The sequence below is a fragment of the Corella eumyota genome, chromosome 1, assembly GCF_963082875.1.
Source record: "Corella eumyota chromosome 1, kaCorEumy4.1, whole genome shotgun sequence".
Lineage (NCBI taxonomy): Eukaryota > Metazoa > Chordata > Ascidiacea > Phlebobranchia > Corellidae > Corella > Corella eumyota.
In genome coordinates this window covers 3,953,056-3,970,243 of record NC_137490.1, presented here as the reverse complement: position 1 = coordinate 3,970,243, position 17,188 = coordinate 3,953,056, and the positions used below count along the sequence as shown (strand labels likewise).

At 30.6% G+C, this 17,188-nt stretch overlaps 4 protein-coding genes across 4 annotated transcripts; 3 read left to right on the top strand and 1 right to left on the bottom strand.

The window, feature by feature from the left end:
• Nucleotides 1-401: 401 nt before the first annotated feature.
• LOC145760762 (protein AAR2 homolog) lies at nucleotides 402-1,570 on the top strand. Its single transcript, XM_082574534.1, has one exon. It carries the CDS (start codon nucleotides 419-421, stop codon nucleotides 1,487-1,489), a length of 1,071 nt encoding a protein of 356 aa, XP_082430660.1. The 5' UTR covers nucleotides 402-418; the 3' UTR covers nucleotides 1,490-1,570.
• A 126-nt stretch (nucleotides 1,571-1,696) lies between these two features.
• LOC145750167 (malonyl-CoA-acyl carrier protein transacylase, mitochondrial-like) lies at nucleotides 1,697-3,132 on the top strand. The gene is made up of 2 exons (XM_082566132.1): nucleotides 1,697-2,102; nucleotides 2,300-3,132. Exons 1-2 carry the CDS (start codon nucleotides 1,719-1,721, stop codon nucleotides 3,017-3,019), a joined length of 1,104 nt encoding a protein of 367 aa, XP_082422258.1. The 5' UTR covers nucleotides 1,697-1,718; the 3' UTR covers nucleotides 3,020-3,132.
• A 303-nt stretch (nucleotides 3,133-3,435) lies between these two features.
• LOC145764178 (bone morphogenetic protein 10-like) lies at nucleotides 3,436-6,429 on the bottom strand. The gene is made up of 5 exons (XM_082575779.1): nucleotides 5,757-6,429; nucleotides 4,757-4,913; nucleotides 4,462-4,557; nucleotides 4,223-4,379; nucleotides 3,436-4,091 (listed from the first exon to the last, which is right to left on the bottom strand). Exons 1-5 carry the CDS (start codon nucleotides 6,427-6,429, stop codon nucleotides 3,489-3,491), a joined length of 1,686 nt encoding a protein of 561 aa, XP_082431905.1. The 3' UTR covers nucleotides 3,436-3,488.
• Nucleotides 6,430-12,095: 5,666 nt separating this feature from the next.
• On the top strand, nucleotides 12,096-16,241 carry LOC145764174 (uncharacterized). Its single transcript, XM_082575773.1, has 12 exons — nucleotides 12,096-12,150; nucleotides 12,411-12,500; nucleotides 12,710-12,891; nucleotides 13,144-13,261; nucleotides 13,353-13,482; nucleotides 13,852-14,021; nucleotides 14,187-14,453; nucleotides 14,681-14,954; nucleotides 15,192-15,289; nucleotides 15,463-15,589; nucleotides 15,694-15,852; nucleotides 16,049-16,241. Exons 1-12 carry the CDS (start codon nucleotides 12,096-12,098, stop codon nucleotides 16,239-16,241), a joined length of 1,863 nt encoding a protein of 620 aa, XP_082431899.1.
• Nucleotides 16,242-17,188: the final 947 nt, after the last annotated feature.

The following is a 17,188-nucleotide window of genomic DNA, read 5'->3' as shown; positions in this document are numbered from 1 at the left end:
TTTGTGTAAATGTTAAATAAATTTCTTAAATATTGATAATGTTTCCATTTTGTTGACTATCGAGATTAAATGGGAATATTTTGGAAACACTGGACAATTTTTTCTGTAAAAAAAATGTAAACATGAACGTAAGTAAAACGTGGGTAAAATTAAAAAGACTACCACATGTTTATAAAATATAACCAAGCTGTGCTAATAAAGTCAGCTCACAATTTAATTTTTTAGGTTGTCAGGCAGGCATAGTTGACGTAGAAGTAGTTCAACAGGCTTATATTTCTTTAAAAAGAGTGTAAAATTATTTTTAAGTTTTTATAAAATTTTAAAGCTGTATTTTAGTTCAAAATTACTTTTTAAAATTGAAATAAAAATGTTGTAATCAAAGTATTGTTTTTTAGCTTTAGTAGGAATTAACAATTTAATGAATATGAACCAGAGTACTGCACAAACTTTATTTAAAGAAGGTGCGTTTTTGATTATTCATGATGTTCCAGAAGGAACGGAATTTGGAATTGACTGGAATTCTTGGGCAACCGGACCAAAGTTTAAAGGTGTGAAAATGATTCCACCCGGCGTTCACTTTGTATTTTACAGCGCCGTCTCCAAATTTGACGGACAACCCGCACCAAGGACTGGATTTTTTCATGACTTTAAAAGACATGAAATTTTAGTTAAACGCTGGAGTTCGAGTGAGGATCTTGTTGACGATCTTGGAGGAAGTGATCTAGGACCTCATCTTAAAGATCTTGACAAAAATCTGGCTGCGTATCCATATGAAACACTCAAAAAATGGATTGCAATGTCTGATTTTATTTCACCTGCAGTTTTTGTAAAGTTATCACCCCAAAATGGTGTTATCAACTCAGTGCTTGATTTATTACCACATAAGGACAACTCAACAGATGAAGATGGGCTCCCAAAGATGCAAAGCAACCCAGAAAGTGTGATTCGCTTTTCTGAAATACCCGAGAAGTGGTTTCCAGAAGGGGCAAGTCCTTCACAAGTGTCTATGCATTCAATGGATTCCTCATTTGTTTTATCGGTTTTATTAAAAAGATATGATGAAACCAATGACATATTGGGTGAACTGCAGTTTGCATTTATTTGTTTTATTTTGGGACAAGTCTTCGATGCTTTTGAGCATTGGCGGAAGTTATTGCATGTTCTTACTTCATGCGAGAATACAATATCAAAAGATTCAACTTTATCCACTAATCTTATTGGTATTTTGTATCATCAAATCACTGAAATTCCTTCAGATTTTTTTGTTGATATTGTTTCTTCAAATAACTTTTTAGTCACAACTTTAACTGTGTTTTTTGCAAATATTCACCAAAACTGTAAAGACGAAAAACTCACTAAAAGAGCAAAGCAGTTTGAAAAATATCTCACTAAAAAATTTAAATGGAAATTTAACAAAGAACCAGAAGACTGGGCTCCTGTTGTAGTTGAACTGGAATCAAACGATTCCAATGTTGAAATTACAAATTAATTTCTCATTTATTTATTATTTACACCAAATATTTTACAAAAACAAACTTGACTATGAACACTTTTAATTCAGTTTTGGAATTTATAAAATTTTTCATTTGGAATAATTAAAGTGTTGAGTGTTATGTATATTTAAACGATTTTTTTAAAGAAACACATTGCTTAAATGTATGTATTTTTTTAACATAACTATTTTGTGTTTAGGTTACCAATCATATTAGTTTGGCAATATGTCTAAGTTAATGCAAAGCTTAAGAAACTTTAATTGTGTTTACTGCAGAAAACTTGTTCGATTTTCCTCCACTTCGACTGATGACATACCAACTCTAATTCAAGATGCTTTGTCCACAGAGGATCAGCCAAAACCAATCAAAGTAGATGCAAGAGATCAAAGTATTTTATTATTTAGTGGTCAGGGAAGTCAAAGAGTTGGAATGGTATCCAGGTTTTTAGAGTATCCGAACGTAAAAGAAATGTTTCAAATTGCCTCCGAGATTTTACATTTTGATGTGCTGAGAATATGTGAAAATGGGCCTCAAGATGAACTTAACAAAACAGTAAACTGCCAAGCAGCTATTTTTTTAACATCACTTGCCGCTGTACAAAAGTTACAGGTTAGTTCTATTGTATTATGTAAATTAAAAATAATGTAATCAAAAAATTTGTTTGGACTTTTAACTTATTTATTGTTTTGAATTTTTTAGGTGTAAGATCCTGTCACAAACAACAACTTTTTTAGCATTTAAATATATTTTTTATTATTGTAATTTTGAAGTTACTTTAAATTAAATCATTAGTTTTTTTGTTTAAGGCAACAGAACCAGCCATCTTGGAGAGTTGTGTAGCAGCAGCGGGTTACAGTATCGGTGAATTCGCTGCACTAGTTTTTGCAGGGGCCATTTCGTTTGAAGATGCAGTTAAACTAATAGGAGTGCGGTCAAGGGCAATGCAGCAGGCTTTGCAAGAAGTTGACAGCACCATGATTACTGCTGTTGGCATGTCAAGTAGGCATACTAAATTTAAACTGGCTTGCGAAGAGGCTAGGAAATATATACAACAATCGATTCCCATTGAAACCCCAGTATGTTACATCGCTGGGAATTTATGTCCCAACGTGGTTACAATAGCTGGTCATACGCCTGCGATTGATTTTATTAAGGAACACCAGAATACTTACAAAATAAGAAAAATTGTTCCTATTCCCGTGTCGGGTGCGTTTCACACTAAGCTTATGAAACCTGCTGCTAAGGATTTAGCAACCGCTGTAAAACGTGTTGAAATCAAAAATCCACTTATCGACGTATACAGTAACGTTAGCGGGCAACCTTATACTAACGCAGAGGAAATTAAGGCTAAGTTAGTCAAACAGGTATGCCTCCCTGTGCTTTGGGAGCAGACTATGCATGCAATGTTAACAGCAAGCAAACAGGACCAATACCCTTACATATACGAGGTAGGTTCCGGCAGTCAACTTGGTTCTTTGCTAAAGAAATGCAACGGGAAAGCTTACAAGAATTATGTTAGCGTTTGAGTCTTGTTTATTTAAAAGTTTATACGCTCCGTATTTAAATAAAATAATGGCATTACGTTGTATTTTATACAAAACAAATCGGTATTCGCAAAATTTTGTTGTAAAAAAAATTACTCACGAAAATACTATTTAAAAAATACTTTACAATTGCCAAAAATATACAGTAAAGCAGTATGTAATTGTACAAATAAATAACGGCAAAATACAATAGAAAAACAACATAAAAAGCTTAAATTTATATTTTGAAAAAAAAAATTATTTTTTACCTTGACGTGTTAAATTTATTTTTAATGCGTGATTTAATCTTTAGATTATATAATATCTGGCGTTGAGCATTTTCCTGTTATAAATAGAATCAGTCTTCGTAAGTTGTTAAAGAACTACAAGTCATTCAGACCCCTTATTTTCTCTTTACACGTCGAGCGCAAACAGGGACATGTCTAAGTGCGATTTATAAATAGAAACAAACTTATCTACACCCACATTCTAACACCCGCATATCTTTATACCTATACTGATAAACCAGTGCATTTCCTTCATAGTAGAGCAGTGATATTGGCCCAAGACTAGTAGGCACGCAGCACGGTTTGGGAGTGGAAGTCGGATGAGTGGCATGCATAAAGTATTTGATCGTCCCATACGGCGAGACGTTGTTCCCAACGAAAGGAAACGTACAGGTGCCTACACATTTTCCAGCAGGGTAGCCTTCTGGTGTTACTACCTGTAACTGGTCATACCCAATAGCTGCAAAATCGACGTACATATCTTCGCGATGACAAGGACTGTTATGGTAAGATCGACGAACACGATTTTTGGCTTTTATTTTTTGCCCGTTGATGTCGGCCTTATTGTTGTTGTTAAATTGAGAATCATACAGTTCGCTCCAATATCCAGTCATTCTACCCAATTTTGAACTTCGTTTAACCCGATCGTGCTTAATTCGGGTTAGTTTTGATTTGTAAGGAGCCATTTGATTTAAAGTTGGTCTTTGTGTTAATTGCATATCTGAAGCATCCGAGAAAACGATCAGCAACGGTTCGTTTGTCGACATCGGGTGCTCTTCAAATTCAATCTACAATAACAAAAAACATTAAATAAAATTTCAAAGTTGCAATTTATAAATTATATTTTTAACTAACTCTTAAAAAAAACACAAAGTTATTGTTATAGTAAATTAATGTTTACTTTCACGCCTTTACTTACATCTGCACTAGAATCGTCAAGTACAATCGTTTCAATAAAGATTTCAAGTTTATGAATTCGTTGCCACTTGTCCCTTACCCAACGTCGAACAGCACTTGTGATATAAAAAGTTTCCCAACCACTTGTGCGTCCTATAATACGCTTCGAGTCTAAAAGCCTGTAAACAAAAAAGATGATTAATTAAAAAAATGATTTATGGTAGGACAAAACTGTGCAAATTTTTCCTCAAATTGTCTTACACTTTTTCTTCTTGGTCGTTTAGCAGGTCTTCGTCTGTCAGTGATTTCTTTATTTCAAAAACATCAACTTTTCTATGAATACCAATAAATCTTCGCCTGTTCAGTGACAAATTATTACAATTTAATAATTCTGGCATTTAAGCTATTTTTTAGAATACCTTTAAATAAAACTTTTAATTTATTTTTGATTGTTTTTTTTTTGAAATCGTGTTTACCTTTTTATTATTTGTTTTCAGTTTATAAAATAATGTTTATGAACTCATAAAGTTCAAATTACAAAAATATTTTTGTAAACCTGTCATGTTCCACGATCTTGTACAGTCGCAACTCAGCCATAGTCACGTGTTCGTCGTCTGGTATTGACGAAATATCGAACCAGAGTTTGTGCCTTCGTGTACAAGTCCCACTATTGCATCTTGTTGGTTCTCCCGATTGCGTGTTTTTCTGTGTAACTATCAACAAAAAATTTAATTTAGTGCGGATCAAGAAAATGTTTAACATTTTTTTAAACTCCAATTTAATATATAGCACTCCTATCAAGCTCAAAAACTATATGTTAGACTATCTTTGGCAATTTTGTTCATTTAATACTGCCAAAAAAATAACATGAAACTTGTTTGGAGTAACATTTATTCAAAAATGCCAGTAGCAATACAAGCAGACTAGTCTGGGGTAAAATATGTTGGTTTGTGGTGAAATTTATTTAAAACTGCCAAAAGCAACATAAAAGTAAATGTCACTTGAAATCAGTTTGGGATGACTCTTTGCTTAGCTTATTGTGTCAGCTTACCCATTAAGCCTTAAAACAGATTACAACCACAAAATATAAATAGAAACTAATTGTTTTCTGTTATGCAACACATGAAAAATCAACAGATTTGCAAGATAAGTTACAAGTATTGCTTAAGATGCTCTTTCCTGTTTACTATCAGTTAAATCGCATCATAAATCACCCACTCGAAACAAGTTGGACGCGTTTGCCACTTACACAAATTACTTTAAAACAACTTTTATCGTTAGCTGATTACAAACTTGCAAGCTTGTTTATACTAATTAGTTATACTATAATGAGTCATTACATACTTATGCTCCCTGTCAAAATTTGGTTACCAAAATTTTGCTTTTAAAAACTCCGTCACAACATCGCATTCAAAAACAAATTTATTCATAAATACTTATTCTTACATTTGACTACTTTTTTAAATACTTATTTTTGCACATACATTACAAATTAAAAAAAAGTTTTTTAAGACGTTTACTATCTTGTTTTTTTAAGTTTAAATTGTATTTTTTACCTTGATTAAAAAAACTTCTCACTATATTGGAAGCAGGTTGTGTGAAAGGATCATTCTCAAATCGAGCAAATAAGTCTAACATAAACTGTGGAGGAGAGTGATGTGGGTCTTTCGGGGACGCATCCTTCGCACTCAGAGAATCAAAATCTTCTTCTATATTAGATTCTTGGTCAGTATCAAACGAATTAGGTGAAGCTAAGTCTGGATGTCCAGGAGCGCCAATGTTGTGCGATATATCAAATTCAGGCTGGATTCCATGATGTGATATGTGATTAGCTTTGTGGTGGTTGTGCTTATGTCCAGGTGGAAGGATATTGTTAAACGAGTGACCTGGAAATGGGAAGTTATTTCTTATATCACCTGGATTATTCATCATCGGATCTACACCGCCCTCTTCCATAAATTCATCTTCTGGAGTTCGTTTCTGTCTTGATATTTCTCCAGGTTGATGTTCTTGATCGATATCAAGTAATTTCGGAAACTTTTTTCTTGAATATTGTTTTTGTGAATCAAAGTGATTAAAAGTATTGTCTGATATTTTGGCAATGGGATCAGGTTTATCTTTTTCAATTGGTCTTTTGTGGATGTCATAAGATTCAACAACATTGTTAATAAAAAATAATAGCACAACTTGTGCTATAAGCGCAGATTTCAAGATGTTTCCAAAAGTCATTTTTGCTTTCAAAATTTTTAAAATATTAGTTTTTTTTTAATTATATCTTTATTTAGTTCAATGTCTAAATAAACAATTTTTTCTAAAGTTTTTTATTTAACTAAAGTTGGTCTTACTTATACAATAGTTATCTAAGTACTAATGTGTTAAACATTGGATTAGGGCTGTAGAAAGATTTTGAAGTATATTCGTCTGAAATCAATCATAAAAGACATGTTTAAGTGTCTTGCTATCTGTAAGATAATTACAAAATGCGTGAATGTTCAAGCATGGTATTTGCTTTGTCACTGCAAAATATTTAATAAAAATATATATTGTGTATTGACTCTTTTTTAATTTTCTTTTTTTATGATATATTTCTTTTCGGCAATTTTTGTTAAATTATATGGAATTTATTACATACTTTTTATTAATAAAGTTCAAACATCAGCTATTTCGGAAGGCAATGTAAAATACGTACCTAGATTAATCAAGGATTTTTAGTTTAATCAAGAGAAAAAAAAATTACAACAAATTACAGATTAAATATTTTTTTACACCAAAAAATTAAATTAAACATACCCTTAATTGGATTTATTCATTAATTTGTGCTTTCTAAAATTAAATTTTATTTTCTTCGCGATAATTGCATCACAGGGTTTATATATAAATATAAAACGTCACTTAAACCTACGAGTCATTGTATTATACGTCATTTGGTGGCGACATTATCTTGTGGTGTATATATAACGGTCAGGGGCTTCTTTTTTAATCAATCTTATCTAGTATGACAATTTAAGTTATTTAATGTCAGAGTTGTGCAACACACTATCAAGCTGTTTCAACATTTTATAATATTTTGGTATTAGCTAGAATTTTAAATTTATGTTCGGGATAAAATGATAGTTAGACCAATGTGATTTTTTTTTGATTTAGTGGCAATAAAATGGTTAGGATTATAAGAACAAGAAATGTAGAGGCAGGATACTTATAAATAAACCCCCACTAATCTTTTGTTTGTTTATAATTTAGACAAAATCATCACTCAATATATATTTTTCTTTAATGTTGTTTAAAATTTAACTTGGTCGTATAAGTATGGTATTGAACCTTTTTATACTTTAAATAACAAAAGCAACAAATTTAAAAATAATAACGTTTATTTATAACTTATTAATAAACAAAAACTATTAACACGCGTTTATGCAAACTACTGTAAATTAATTAATTTTTTATTAGAAAGAAAAAAAGAAATAACATAAGAATCATAGTTAGTGTTATAATCAGTGTTAAAAACACAAACGTTAAATTAATATACAAATCAACCGAAAGTATTGTTAATTAAAACTCTAACGGTGCCGTCTTTTTTGCGGCAAACAAGATCGTCAATCCCGCTTCCGTCCATATCCAGCGCTAACATTTTTGTGTTTCTGAGTGCACAGAAGTTTGAATAATCTGCAGACCCATCGGGTGTTGAATTAAAACCGGGAAGTTTCGAAAATGAAATCCTTATTATGCTAAAAAAATTAAATTAAAGATTAAGTATGTAGAATAGCATCATAGGCAAAGATGAATAAAGTCAATATTTAAACGATTGCTGTAACTTAATTTAGTTGTAGAAAGTGATGTGTTTTGGTGAATATAGGATTTAAAATAAAAATCAGAAAATAAAATGTTGCAAACTCACCCAGTTTTTATATCTCTACATAACAAATCATCTGCACCATCTCCATCAAAATCTCCAGATATAACATTTGGATTGCTGAATAATGTACAAAGACCTGTGGGGCCTGACCAGTCCAAATTGGAATACTGGTTGTCAGCTGTGCCAAGATAAATTTTGCTAAGAAATAAAAAAAACATTTTTAATAACAATAAAAAAATATTTTTAATATATAAATAAAGAATAAACGCATTTATGGCAAGTTTTATATAACTATAAATTATAAGGTAGTATTAAGTCAATAACCTGCTTGTATACTTACACACTATCGTCTTGTTCTGTGTAACAAGCCAAATCTGTTTTGCCGTCCGCGTCGTAATCCCCTGGAATAAGATCTGCACACGTCCAGTCAGCTTTCCAAATTTGTTCAGCGAAACTCACTTCTATAACTATAATTGTCAATTTTAAGATTTTTGAACTTATACTTATTTTTTATAATGCAAAAATAAAACAACACTTTGTTAATTGATATTAGAATAACCAATGTGTAAATAAAAAAGAGAATTTTCACACTGTTTTATTGCTTTAAATGCTATAAGAATATTATAGAAGTTTAGCGTTTATTTGTGATTTACCGGTAGGACAGGATTCTGTATTGCAGTTTATCTCTTCAGTATTAGAGCCGGGACATCCCCCAGTGCTAGCAACACCTCCATTACATGTTCGGCTTCTGTAAATAGTAAATTTAGTTATGTAATATTTACTGAAATTTTTTTTTCGAATTGTTCAGCTAATATTATATTTACGATTATATAAATGGTGAATAATTGCACCTGTTTAGACAAAAATTAGTAAATTTCTACTAATTTTTTAACAAAAAAGTATAACAAAAAATATACAACATTAGAACAATTATTTATATGAAAAGCCTAACATAAAATTAAACTTTTTAAAAGTCGTTTAAAACATTGTTTATATTTTTTGGTAATAACTTGCCTTGTTTGTACACCTGTTCCACAAGACAAAGAACACGTCGACCAAGCTTCCCAAACCGACCATTCGTTTACAACAGTTGTAGTTGCTTGCGTCGTTGTTGTAGTTGTTGAGGCAGGCGTTGTTGTGGTTGTTGTAGTTGTTGAGGCCGCCGTTGTTGTGGTTGTTGGAGTTGTTGGGGCCGGCGTTGTTGTCGTTGTTGTAGTTGTTGAGGCAGTTGTTGTGGTTGTTGTGGCTCCTGGACATTTGTAAAACAAATTAAGTTGGTAAACGTCTTCGACTGAAAAGTTAATGCGGTTGGCTACGACGGCTATTCCAGTTTCTTTGTCGATAATTGTTGGTTGGCCGTTTTTGCTGAACGAATAACCACCGTAGTGCATAATTGAGTTTGTGTCGTAGCGTGATCCCAGTGAATTAATGTCAGTACGAAGTTGAAAGTTGTTTTCTCTATCTAAAAAATTATTTTGATTTTGAATATTCAGTTTAAGGCTGGCATTAGCGTAAAATTTTGTAATTGATTTCACTTAACTGGTTGACTAATTTGCATTTGCAATAACTTTAGTTTTATAGCACAATAGTTAAAACTGTCAAACAAAAGGTTCAATACGTACTGATTTGAACATTCTCTAAATTAACAGTGACGTATGTATCTCTGTCTGGTCTCGACTGTTCGTGCCAAAATCCAAGTGCATGCATAATCTCATGTTGTACAATTCCAGTATATTCACAACCGTTACCAATAGAAATTTGTTGTTCTCCCCATTGCCGCCCAACATAAGACCTAAGTTTAAAAAAATATATAAATATTTGTATTTTGCAAGGCTTCTCCTAAATTACAATTTTTTATCAATTAAATTTCTTGAGTAGAGCCGTAATTTTATTTTAAAACCAGAAAAGTATTTTTAATTAAAGTTTTAAAACCTACCAGCACCCACTGCCGCTTATAAACTGAATGTAATCATTTTCATTCGTCCTTGCTATTAGATCAATGCAAGTACAAGTCGAGAATTTATCAATTGCACTCGCCAATGCACTTTTGCCTGCACTATCTAAAAATAAAATATAACTTAGATGTTCAATTTTTTTCAATTAAATAAAAACAATTTATTATTTAAAAATTGACTTATTTTAATTTTGATATTCAACTTACTCATTGTATGTGAAATTGTATAAGGAACCTTTGGTCGTCCGTTAACAACATTTAGATTCCATTTTCTTAAACCAGTTCCAGCAGCTTTATAAGCCTTTTCGTTATAATTCTAAAATAATAAACATAAATTTTTATAAAACAAAATTTAATCTATAGCAGTTAACACAATTAAATGAAATGTTACTTATTCTAACTAATACAACCAATTACCCTTAGTTTTAGGATTCTTACCAATTTTTAGATAGCAATTCAATAAAATATAAATGTAAATAACCAATTTTATTCGATTTTTTACAAAGTATAACTTACTTGAATAATGCTTTGTTTGCTGTCTTTGTTAAATTTTATATCTCCTTCGAACAAGCCCTCATTTCTACAATCACAACTAATAGGGCATCCACTACTGTCTATCTCGCGCCCCAAAACTGGGCAAACATTTTCACAAACTGAGGTGTCAAAAGCACATACAATATCACCTCTACCTTCTAGTGTATTATCTGTTTAAAACATTTGTTGTTAGAAAAAAAAAATATATATTTTTAAATTTTTAGATTTTAAATTATTTTAAATTAGTTGCTACATACTTTCGCTGCACCAATTTATGTCTACAATAGATGGAGGATCGTTGTACATCGAGGTGTCTGGATTAAGTATATCTTCACAAGTTCGTATAGGGTAACCTTTCACAAAAATAAGAATTTTAAATTAGTTTAAACATTTTTTGTTTATGTTTAAAAAAAATATACAATACATTTTTCATTTTTTAGCTTCAATAATTTTTTCTTTGTTATTATACTTTTAAATCTGTATTATTAAACGTTTTTTTAATTATATATTAACTTAAAAAATATTCTACCTGTTGCCATAGCAAATATGGAGCTTATTCCAATTAATACTGTAAAGCGATTCATATTAACAAACTTTTTTATTAAAATAAAGCAGTCTTGATGAAAATTAGATATGAATAAGTAAGTGCTTACATCGCGTTATATACCAACTCAGGTTATTGTTAAAATCATAATTACTTTATTTTTTTAAAGGTGCAATTTTTTAAACAATGCAATCTTTTGTTTTCTTGTGTTTCTTTTTATTCAGTTTTTTGTTTTCTTTTATTCAGTTTAAGTTTTTAAACATTCGTTTATATTGTTATTTCAAACTTATTGTTTTAATAATTGTCCTTTGTTTTAATAATTAGTTTTAGAACGTTAGTTAGCCTATTAACAATAATTAAAAATATTTTTTGGGGGGGTTAAATTAAATTATTTGTTAGTAAACGATTTTGATATTTAATTCTTAAAAAAAATAAATCTAAATGTTTGAAATTGTTATTCTGTATAGGTATTGGTTTTAGTAAAATAACATTTAATTTTTTTTCATTTTTTTAAATTTGCTTATTTGTGTATGAACAATGTGGTTTAAGGATTATCTGTTATTTGTTATCATAAAAACAGATTAAAAAGGTGACACCTAATTAAATCACATTTTTAATGACGTCATCTTGAATATATTTTCATTTTAATAAAAATAAACTTATTGTTACAACTAATATTGCAACAGTTTTTATCATTTGATATTGTTAATGTAGCTTCTTTTATGCTATGTTAATTTTATCATTTTTTTAAAAAATTAATTGCCGTGTTTCAACAACTTAACATAACACGTATTACGTAATTGCTTTTCCAGATTCTGTTATTACGTCATCAATCGGACAACAAACAAACACATCCTAATAATCAAAAGTTGGTTAAATCACCCAGGAAATCGATGACGTCATTTACAGGTAAAAATTTCTATAAAACGAAAATTTTTTTCTCGAATATTACAGTTGAATTAATATTTATTATATATTAAAACAACAATTTCTCTTAATATAGCTAAATCATGTTGGTTTCTACTTTCTTTGTTTTATTGGTGGTTGGATGCAGTGTGAACGCGGGTAAGTTATATTGTTTTTGATGCAAATTTTGTATTTTATAATGCTATTGTAGTTGTGTTGGGTTTTACTATTAAACTGCTTGGCTGGTTTAAACTTTAATAAAAAAAAATTACAACTTTTGGATTTTTAACAAGATATTTTACATTTTTTTACTTTGTTTAAATTAATAAAGATTTATATTTGTTATAGTCAAAAAAATATAGTAACTGTTAATTTTTCTTGTTTTATACATATTAACATTTAAAAAAAAACGTTTTTAGACGTTTGTGATAAAGTTTATCAAGCAGCAAATTTAAACAAAATAGAAGGAACAGAAACACCAAATCCGATAGAAGTTAATATTTTTTTCAGTAAGTCTTTGGTCTATTTTTAAATATTTTATTTACCAATAACATTTTTATTGAGTATTAATATATTTGCATAATATTTTTATTTTGTTTTGTTACTATTCAAAATGTCTAAAAAGGCAATCAATGTTTGATTCAATATTTTAAAATATGAAATCGTTTGTTATATTTATGTTTTTGGTGTTTTATATTTAAACGACATTTGTTTTTAGATCAAATTCAGGACGTGAGCTTTAAATGCAAGTTTGATACCTCAGCCTGTGAGCAAAATTGTAGAATCACTGGATATGAATCTGACGAAATAGGATGCCCAATTAGTTGTAATTGTAAGAGTGACGGATTTTTGGAAGAAGACATTAAATTTGAAAAGCAGGATTTGAATATGATAAGAAGGGTAATTAAAAAATAATGAGTTTTAATTTGCTAAAAATATTAAAATGTTTATTAAAACATTGTTAAGATAACTGTAATCTTTAAAAAATAAAATAACTTTTATTAAATTAAAAAATCACGGTTAATATTTTAATATTTCATTACTAGACTATAAGATTTACAACAGACATATTTATACCAAAAAAATTTGATATAAAACATTTTTATAAACTGTTTTAACAAACACATATATTGATTTTGAATTTTTTTTTAGAATTATGGTTTTACTCCCACTGATGTGGAGTTCGCAGCATCTGTCGGACTACTAAGATGGGATGGAATAAAGGAAGATGGAAGAATTAAAGTTCCATACGTCATAGATTCCACTATAGGTTAGTCACGTGATTTTTTAACTTAACTTAATTTAAAAAGGATGAATAAATATTTTTCAAATAACTTTTACTTGGAAAACTTTTTTTTTAGGCATCAAAGCACGAACTGCTATTGAGTTAGCAATAAATGATTACTCAAATTTTACTTGTATCGATTTTGTTGAAAATGGGGAAGCTAATTCTAATGATTACTTGGCCTTTGTAGCTAAAGGAGGTTGTTGGTAAGTTTATTAAGTCGCGATTAACCATTATTTTATTAAAAATTATGTCTTTAAATGTAACTGTTCTTTTTTATATATATATATATTTATCCTCGGTGTGAAAAGGTTGACATCATAGCCTAAACATATAGTAACATCAGTTACCTGGACCCAGTCGCGCGTTGACTTTGGCAGTTTTGTATATTTTAAAATATAATTTTCCAGTAATTATGAAGCTGAATTAATGTTGGTTCAGCAGGAATTCATATCCTTCATATCGCGTTACTCAAGGACGCTACAGCACGAGTGCGGTGGAGATCAAACCCACAACTTCATGTACTGTAGCAAAGCATATATCAAGCTTATTCGATATTAAAATGTGCATTACAGGTCTTATGTTGGTAGACGGGGAGGTAGACAAGATATTTCAATCGGATATGGCTGTGAATGGAAGGGAGTTGTACAACATGAAATTATGCATGCTCTTGGGTTCTGGCATGAACAATCAAGACCAGATAGAGATGAACACGTGACTGTACAATACGACAACGTCATTGAAGGTTTGTATTTAACATTACAAGATAACAAAATTATTTATTTCTTTGGAAAAATCACATTCTTAGCACTTGTTAAAGATTAAAAATTGACAAGCTATAGTAAATTAGGAATATACTGTTACGCCTTTATACTTGTAAATTAAGTTTTATTTTATTTTACTTGTATAGGACGGGCTCACAACTTCAACAAACGGACAGCTATCTATTCATTCGAATCTCCGTACGACATTACTTCTATTATGCACTACGGGGGTTATGCATTCTCGAAAAATCAGCAACCTACTATTATTGAAAAATTCACCGAAAAACCAGTAGTATCACAACGTGCGGGTTTTTCTACAGAAGATGTAAATCAAATTAATGCGATGTATCAGTGCGATATAACTCCTATTACAACAACTACTACTACTACATCAACAGTGGCACCAGTTGTCGGTAATGGTTTAATAATTAGCAAGATAATGTTTTAGTGTTCAATAATAAGATTTTTACATGGCTTTTAATGCAATTATTTTGGTGACTTCTTTATGTGGTTTGTGAAGTATTAAAAGATTTCAGCATAAATTTTAAGCTAATTAAACTGATTGGGTCGGGGATTATTTGCATTTGTCTAAGTTAGTCTAAAACTATAAGAAATATCCTAAAAATTAAATGATTTTTAGCTCCAACTTGGTCAGAATGGACCTCGTGGTCCTCTTGTTCAGTAACCTGCTCAGTTGGGTCTCAAACCCGAAAACGAACTTGCCAAACATCAGAAGGCACTGCCGCCAGTGGGTGCTACGGAGTATCAACCGAGACCCAGAAATGTGAAACTCAGGAATGTGTAACAACGACAGCACCAACAACTACAACAACTTCGTCAGTGATTGGTTATTGGTCTAACTGGGGTAATTGGGGATCTTGTTCAAAATCCTGTGGGGATGGGTATCAGTGGAGGTAAAGTATTTTAAAAATGATTTTATTTTGAAAATTTTTCTGACAAATTACTTTTTTACACAAATTACTTTATAATTACTTTATATCTCTCTGACAAGTTACTTTATATTCATATAATAAAAACTTCTAACCACATCTTAATGTGATAAACTCACAAAAATTTTTCTGTTTATTTTTTAATTTGATTTAAATAGAATTTAATTATAAATTAAAGTACATTTCTTAATACCTTTTTAGATATCGAAATTGTGTTGGAGGATCTGCAGGATCGGGAGGTTGCTCTTCCGGATCTTCTTGGTCAGGAAAACGATGTAACCTAAAAACATGTGTCAAAGGTAAATTAATTTTGTTAAGGATTAAAATTAAAGCTAAAAAATAACTTTGCAGAAAATTCAATGTATTCGTATGATAACACACTTTTATATACTCTTGGAATTTAATATTTTAAAGCTTAAGTGTTAATTTATCGTTAATTTTTGTTTACAATCTATTAACATCTTTGCTGTAGATTATCTGTTCGTTAACAATAAGTGGACTACAACTTCATGGTCGTGTTCTTATGGAAAATATTTATTCGGAGATTTTAACGGTGATGGAAAAACTGACGTTGTCTGTTTCTACAGTAGTGACTGGATGTAAGTAAAATTATTACAAAATAACATATCCATAAAAGGCTCTAATTAAAGTATTTTGCATTGGTTTACTTTTAACACTAAGTAAAAATTAATGTATGTTAAAGACGACTGGCATTGGCCGATAAGTCAGGGACTTTCCCGGAAATCACGTGGTCTGGATACACTTCGTTGTGTAAAGACTTCGGTGAGCAGACAACCATATTAAGCGGCGACTTTAACGGGGACGGAAATGACGATTTACTGTGCCAAGCGCATGCAGATGGGTAAATTTTAAATTTGTGGACAAATTGAGATATGAAATTAAACTAAAGAACTAATTATAAACAAAGAGATCTAGCTTAACTGCATTTTTTTGGTAACTATAACAGCTATATATAAACTTGTGCTGTAATGTTCTTTAGTTTTAATAATCTAATTACTTATTGGCAACACTTAGTAACAAAGTTATTTTTCTATTAGGCAAATTCGTGTTAGTTTTTCATTTAACTCTGAATTTTCAAAAGAAGTCGATTGGTCAGGAAAATATTCAGAATTCTGCCAAGCTGGTGTAGGCAAATTAGAAGCCCATGACATTAACGGGGATGGTTTATGTGATTTAGTTTGTACAACCTCCAAAGGGTTTACTGAAGTGTTGTTAAACACATATGTATAAATTACTTGGGCTTTTCAAGTTTTTTAATAGTTTGTTAAACGGAAACAGAAATTAAATATGTGTGTGTAATTTATGTGTGATTTACAGTTATAGAATTGTTTTATTATATTAGAATTTTGTGATTTTCTTGAAAAATAAATGTCGTTATCCATATTTTATTTCTTTAATTTTCTTATTTTCAAAACATAAATATCAATTATTAATGCGCTTGAATAATTTCAAATCAAAATAATAATTACATCCGGGTACTCCTGTATATTTGTAACAATTTGCGATTTGTTTATTTTAATCCGCCACTCTCTAACTTTTCGCTTAGCCTAAGAGAACCCGTTACCAAAGCCCTAACTTAGGCTTTTACGAAGGACCACAAATAGCTTTATTTTAGGCTTAACCTAGGCTTAAGATTTAGATGTTTAATTTACAGTTGGAGTAAGTTTAAATGGGAGGCCTCCCAGCAACATTGGGAGGCCAACCGCTTCTCCGTACGTGGATATTCATTGGTTTTATAAGCGCGTCTGATCAGCTTGTAGTGCCTTTCGGCCGATAGCTTAGACCGACTGTTCGCTTAATTTTGAATATCGGATCACCTACGCTATGGCAGCAACTGTTTTCCCCTAAATTTTGTCACAGTTTCAGCGCTTTAGTCCTCCGTAGCCTTTAGGTCGCTCGCTAGTTTTTTAGGTAGATGTCTAGCGCTTGTAGAGCTTGGTTGGTTTGTTATAGACTAAAGTAGAGGTGGTTAGTTATAGCTTGGTTGATTTGTTAAATAGCTAGTTAGTTATACAATTCGTTTTTTTATAGACTGAATAGAGCTAGTTGGTTATAGAGCTTTATTTATTGCAGTTTTTACTAGATGATATTTTTGTTAAGTTTGCCTTCTTTTTTTAGAATGTAACGTTAGATGTCTATTATATTTAAAGTTTGTGTAATTAATAGTATAATTCGCA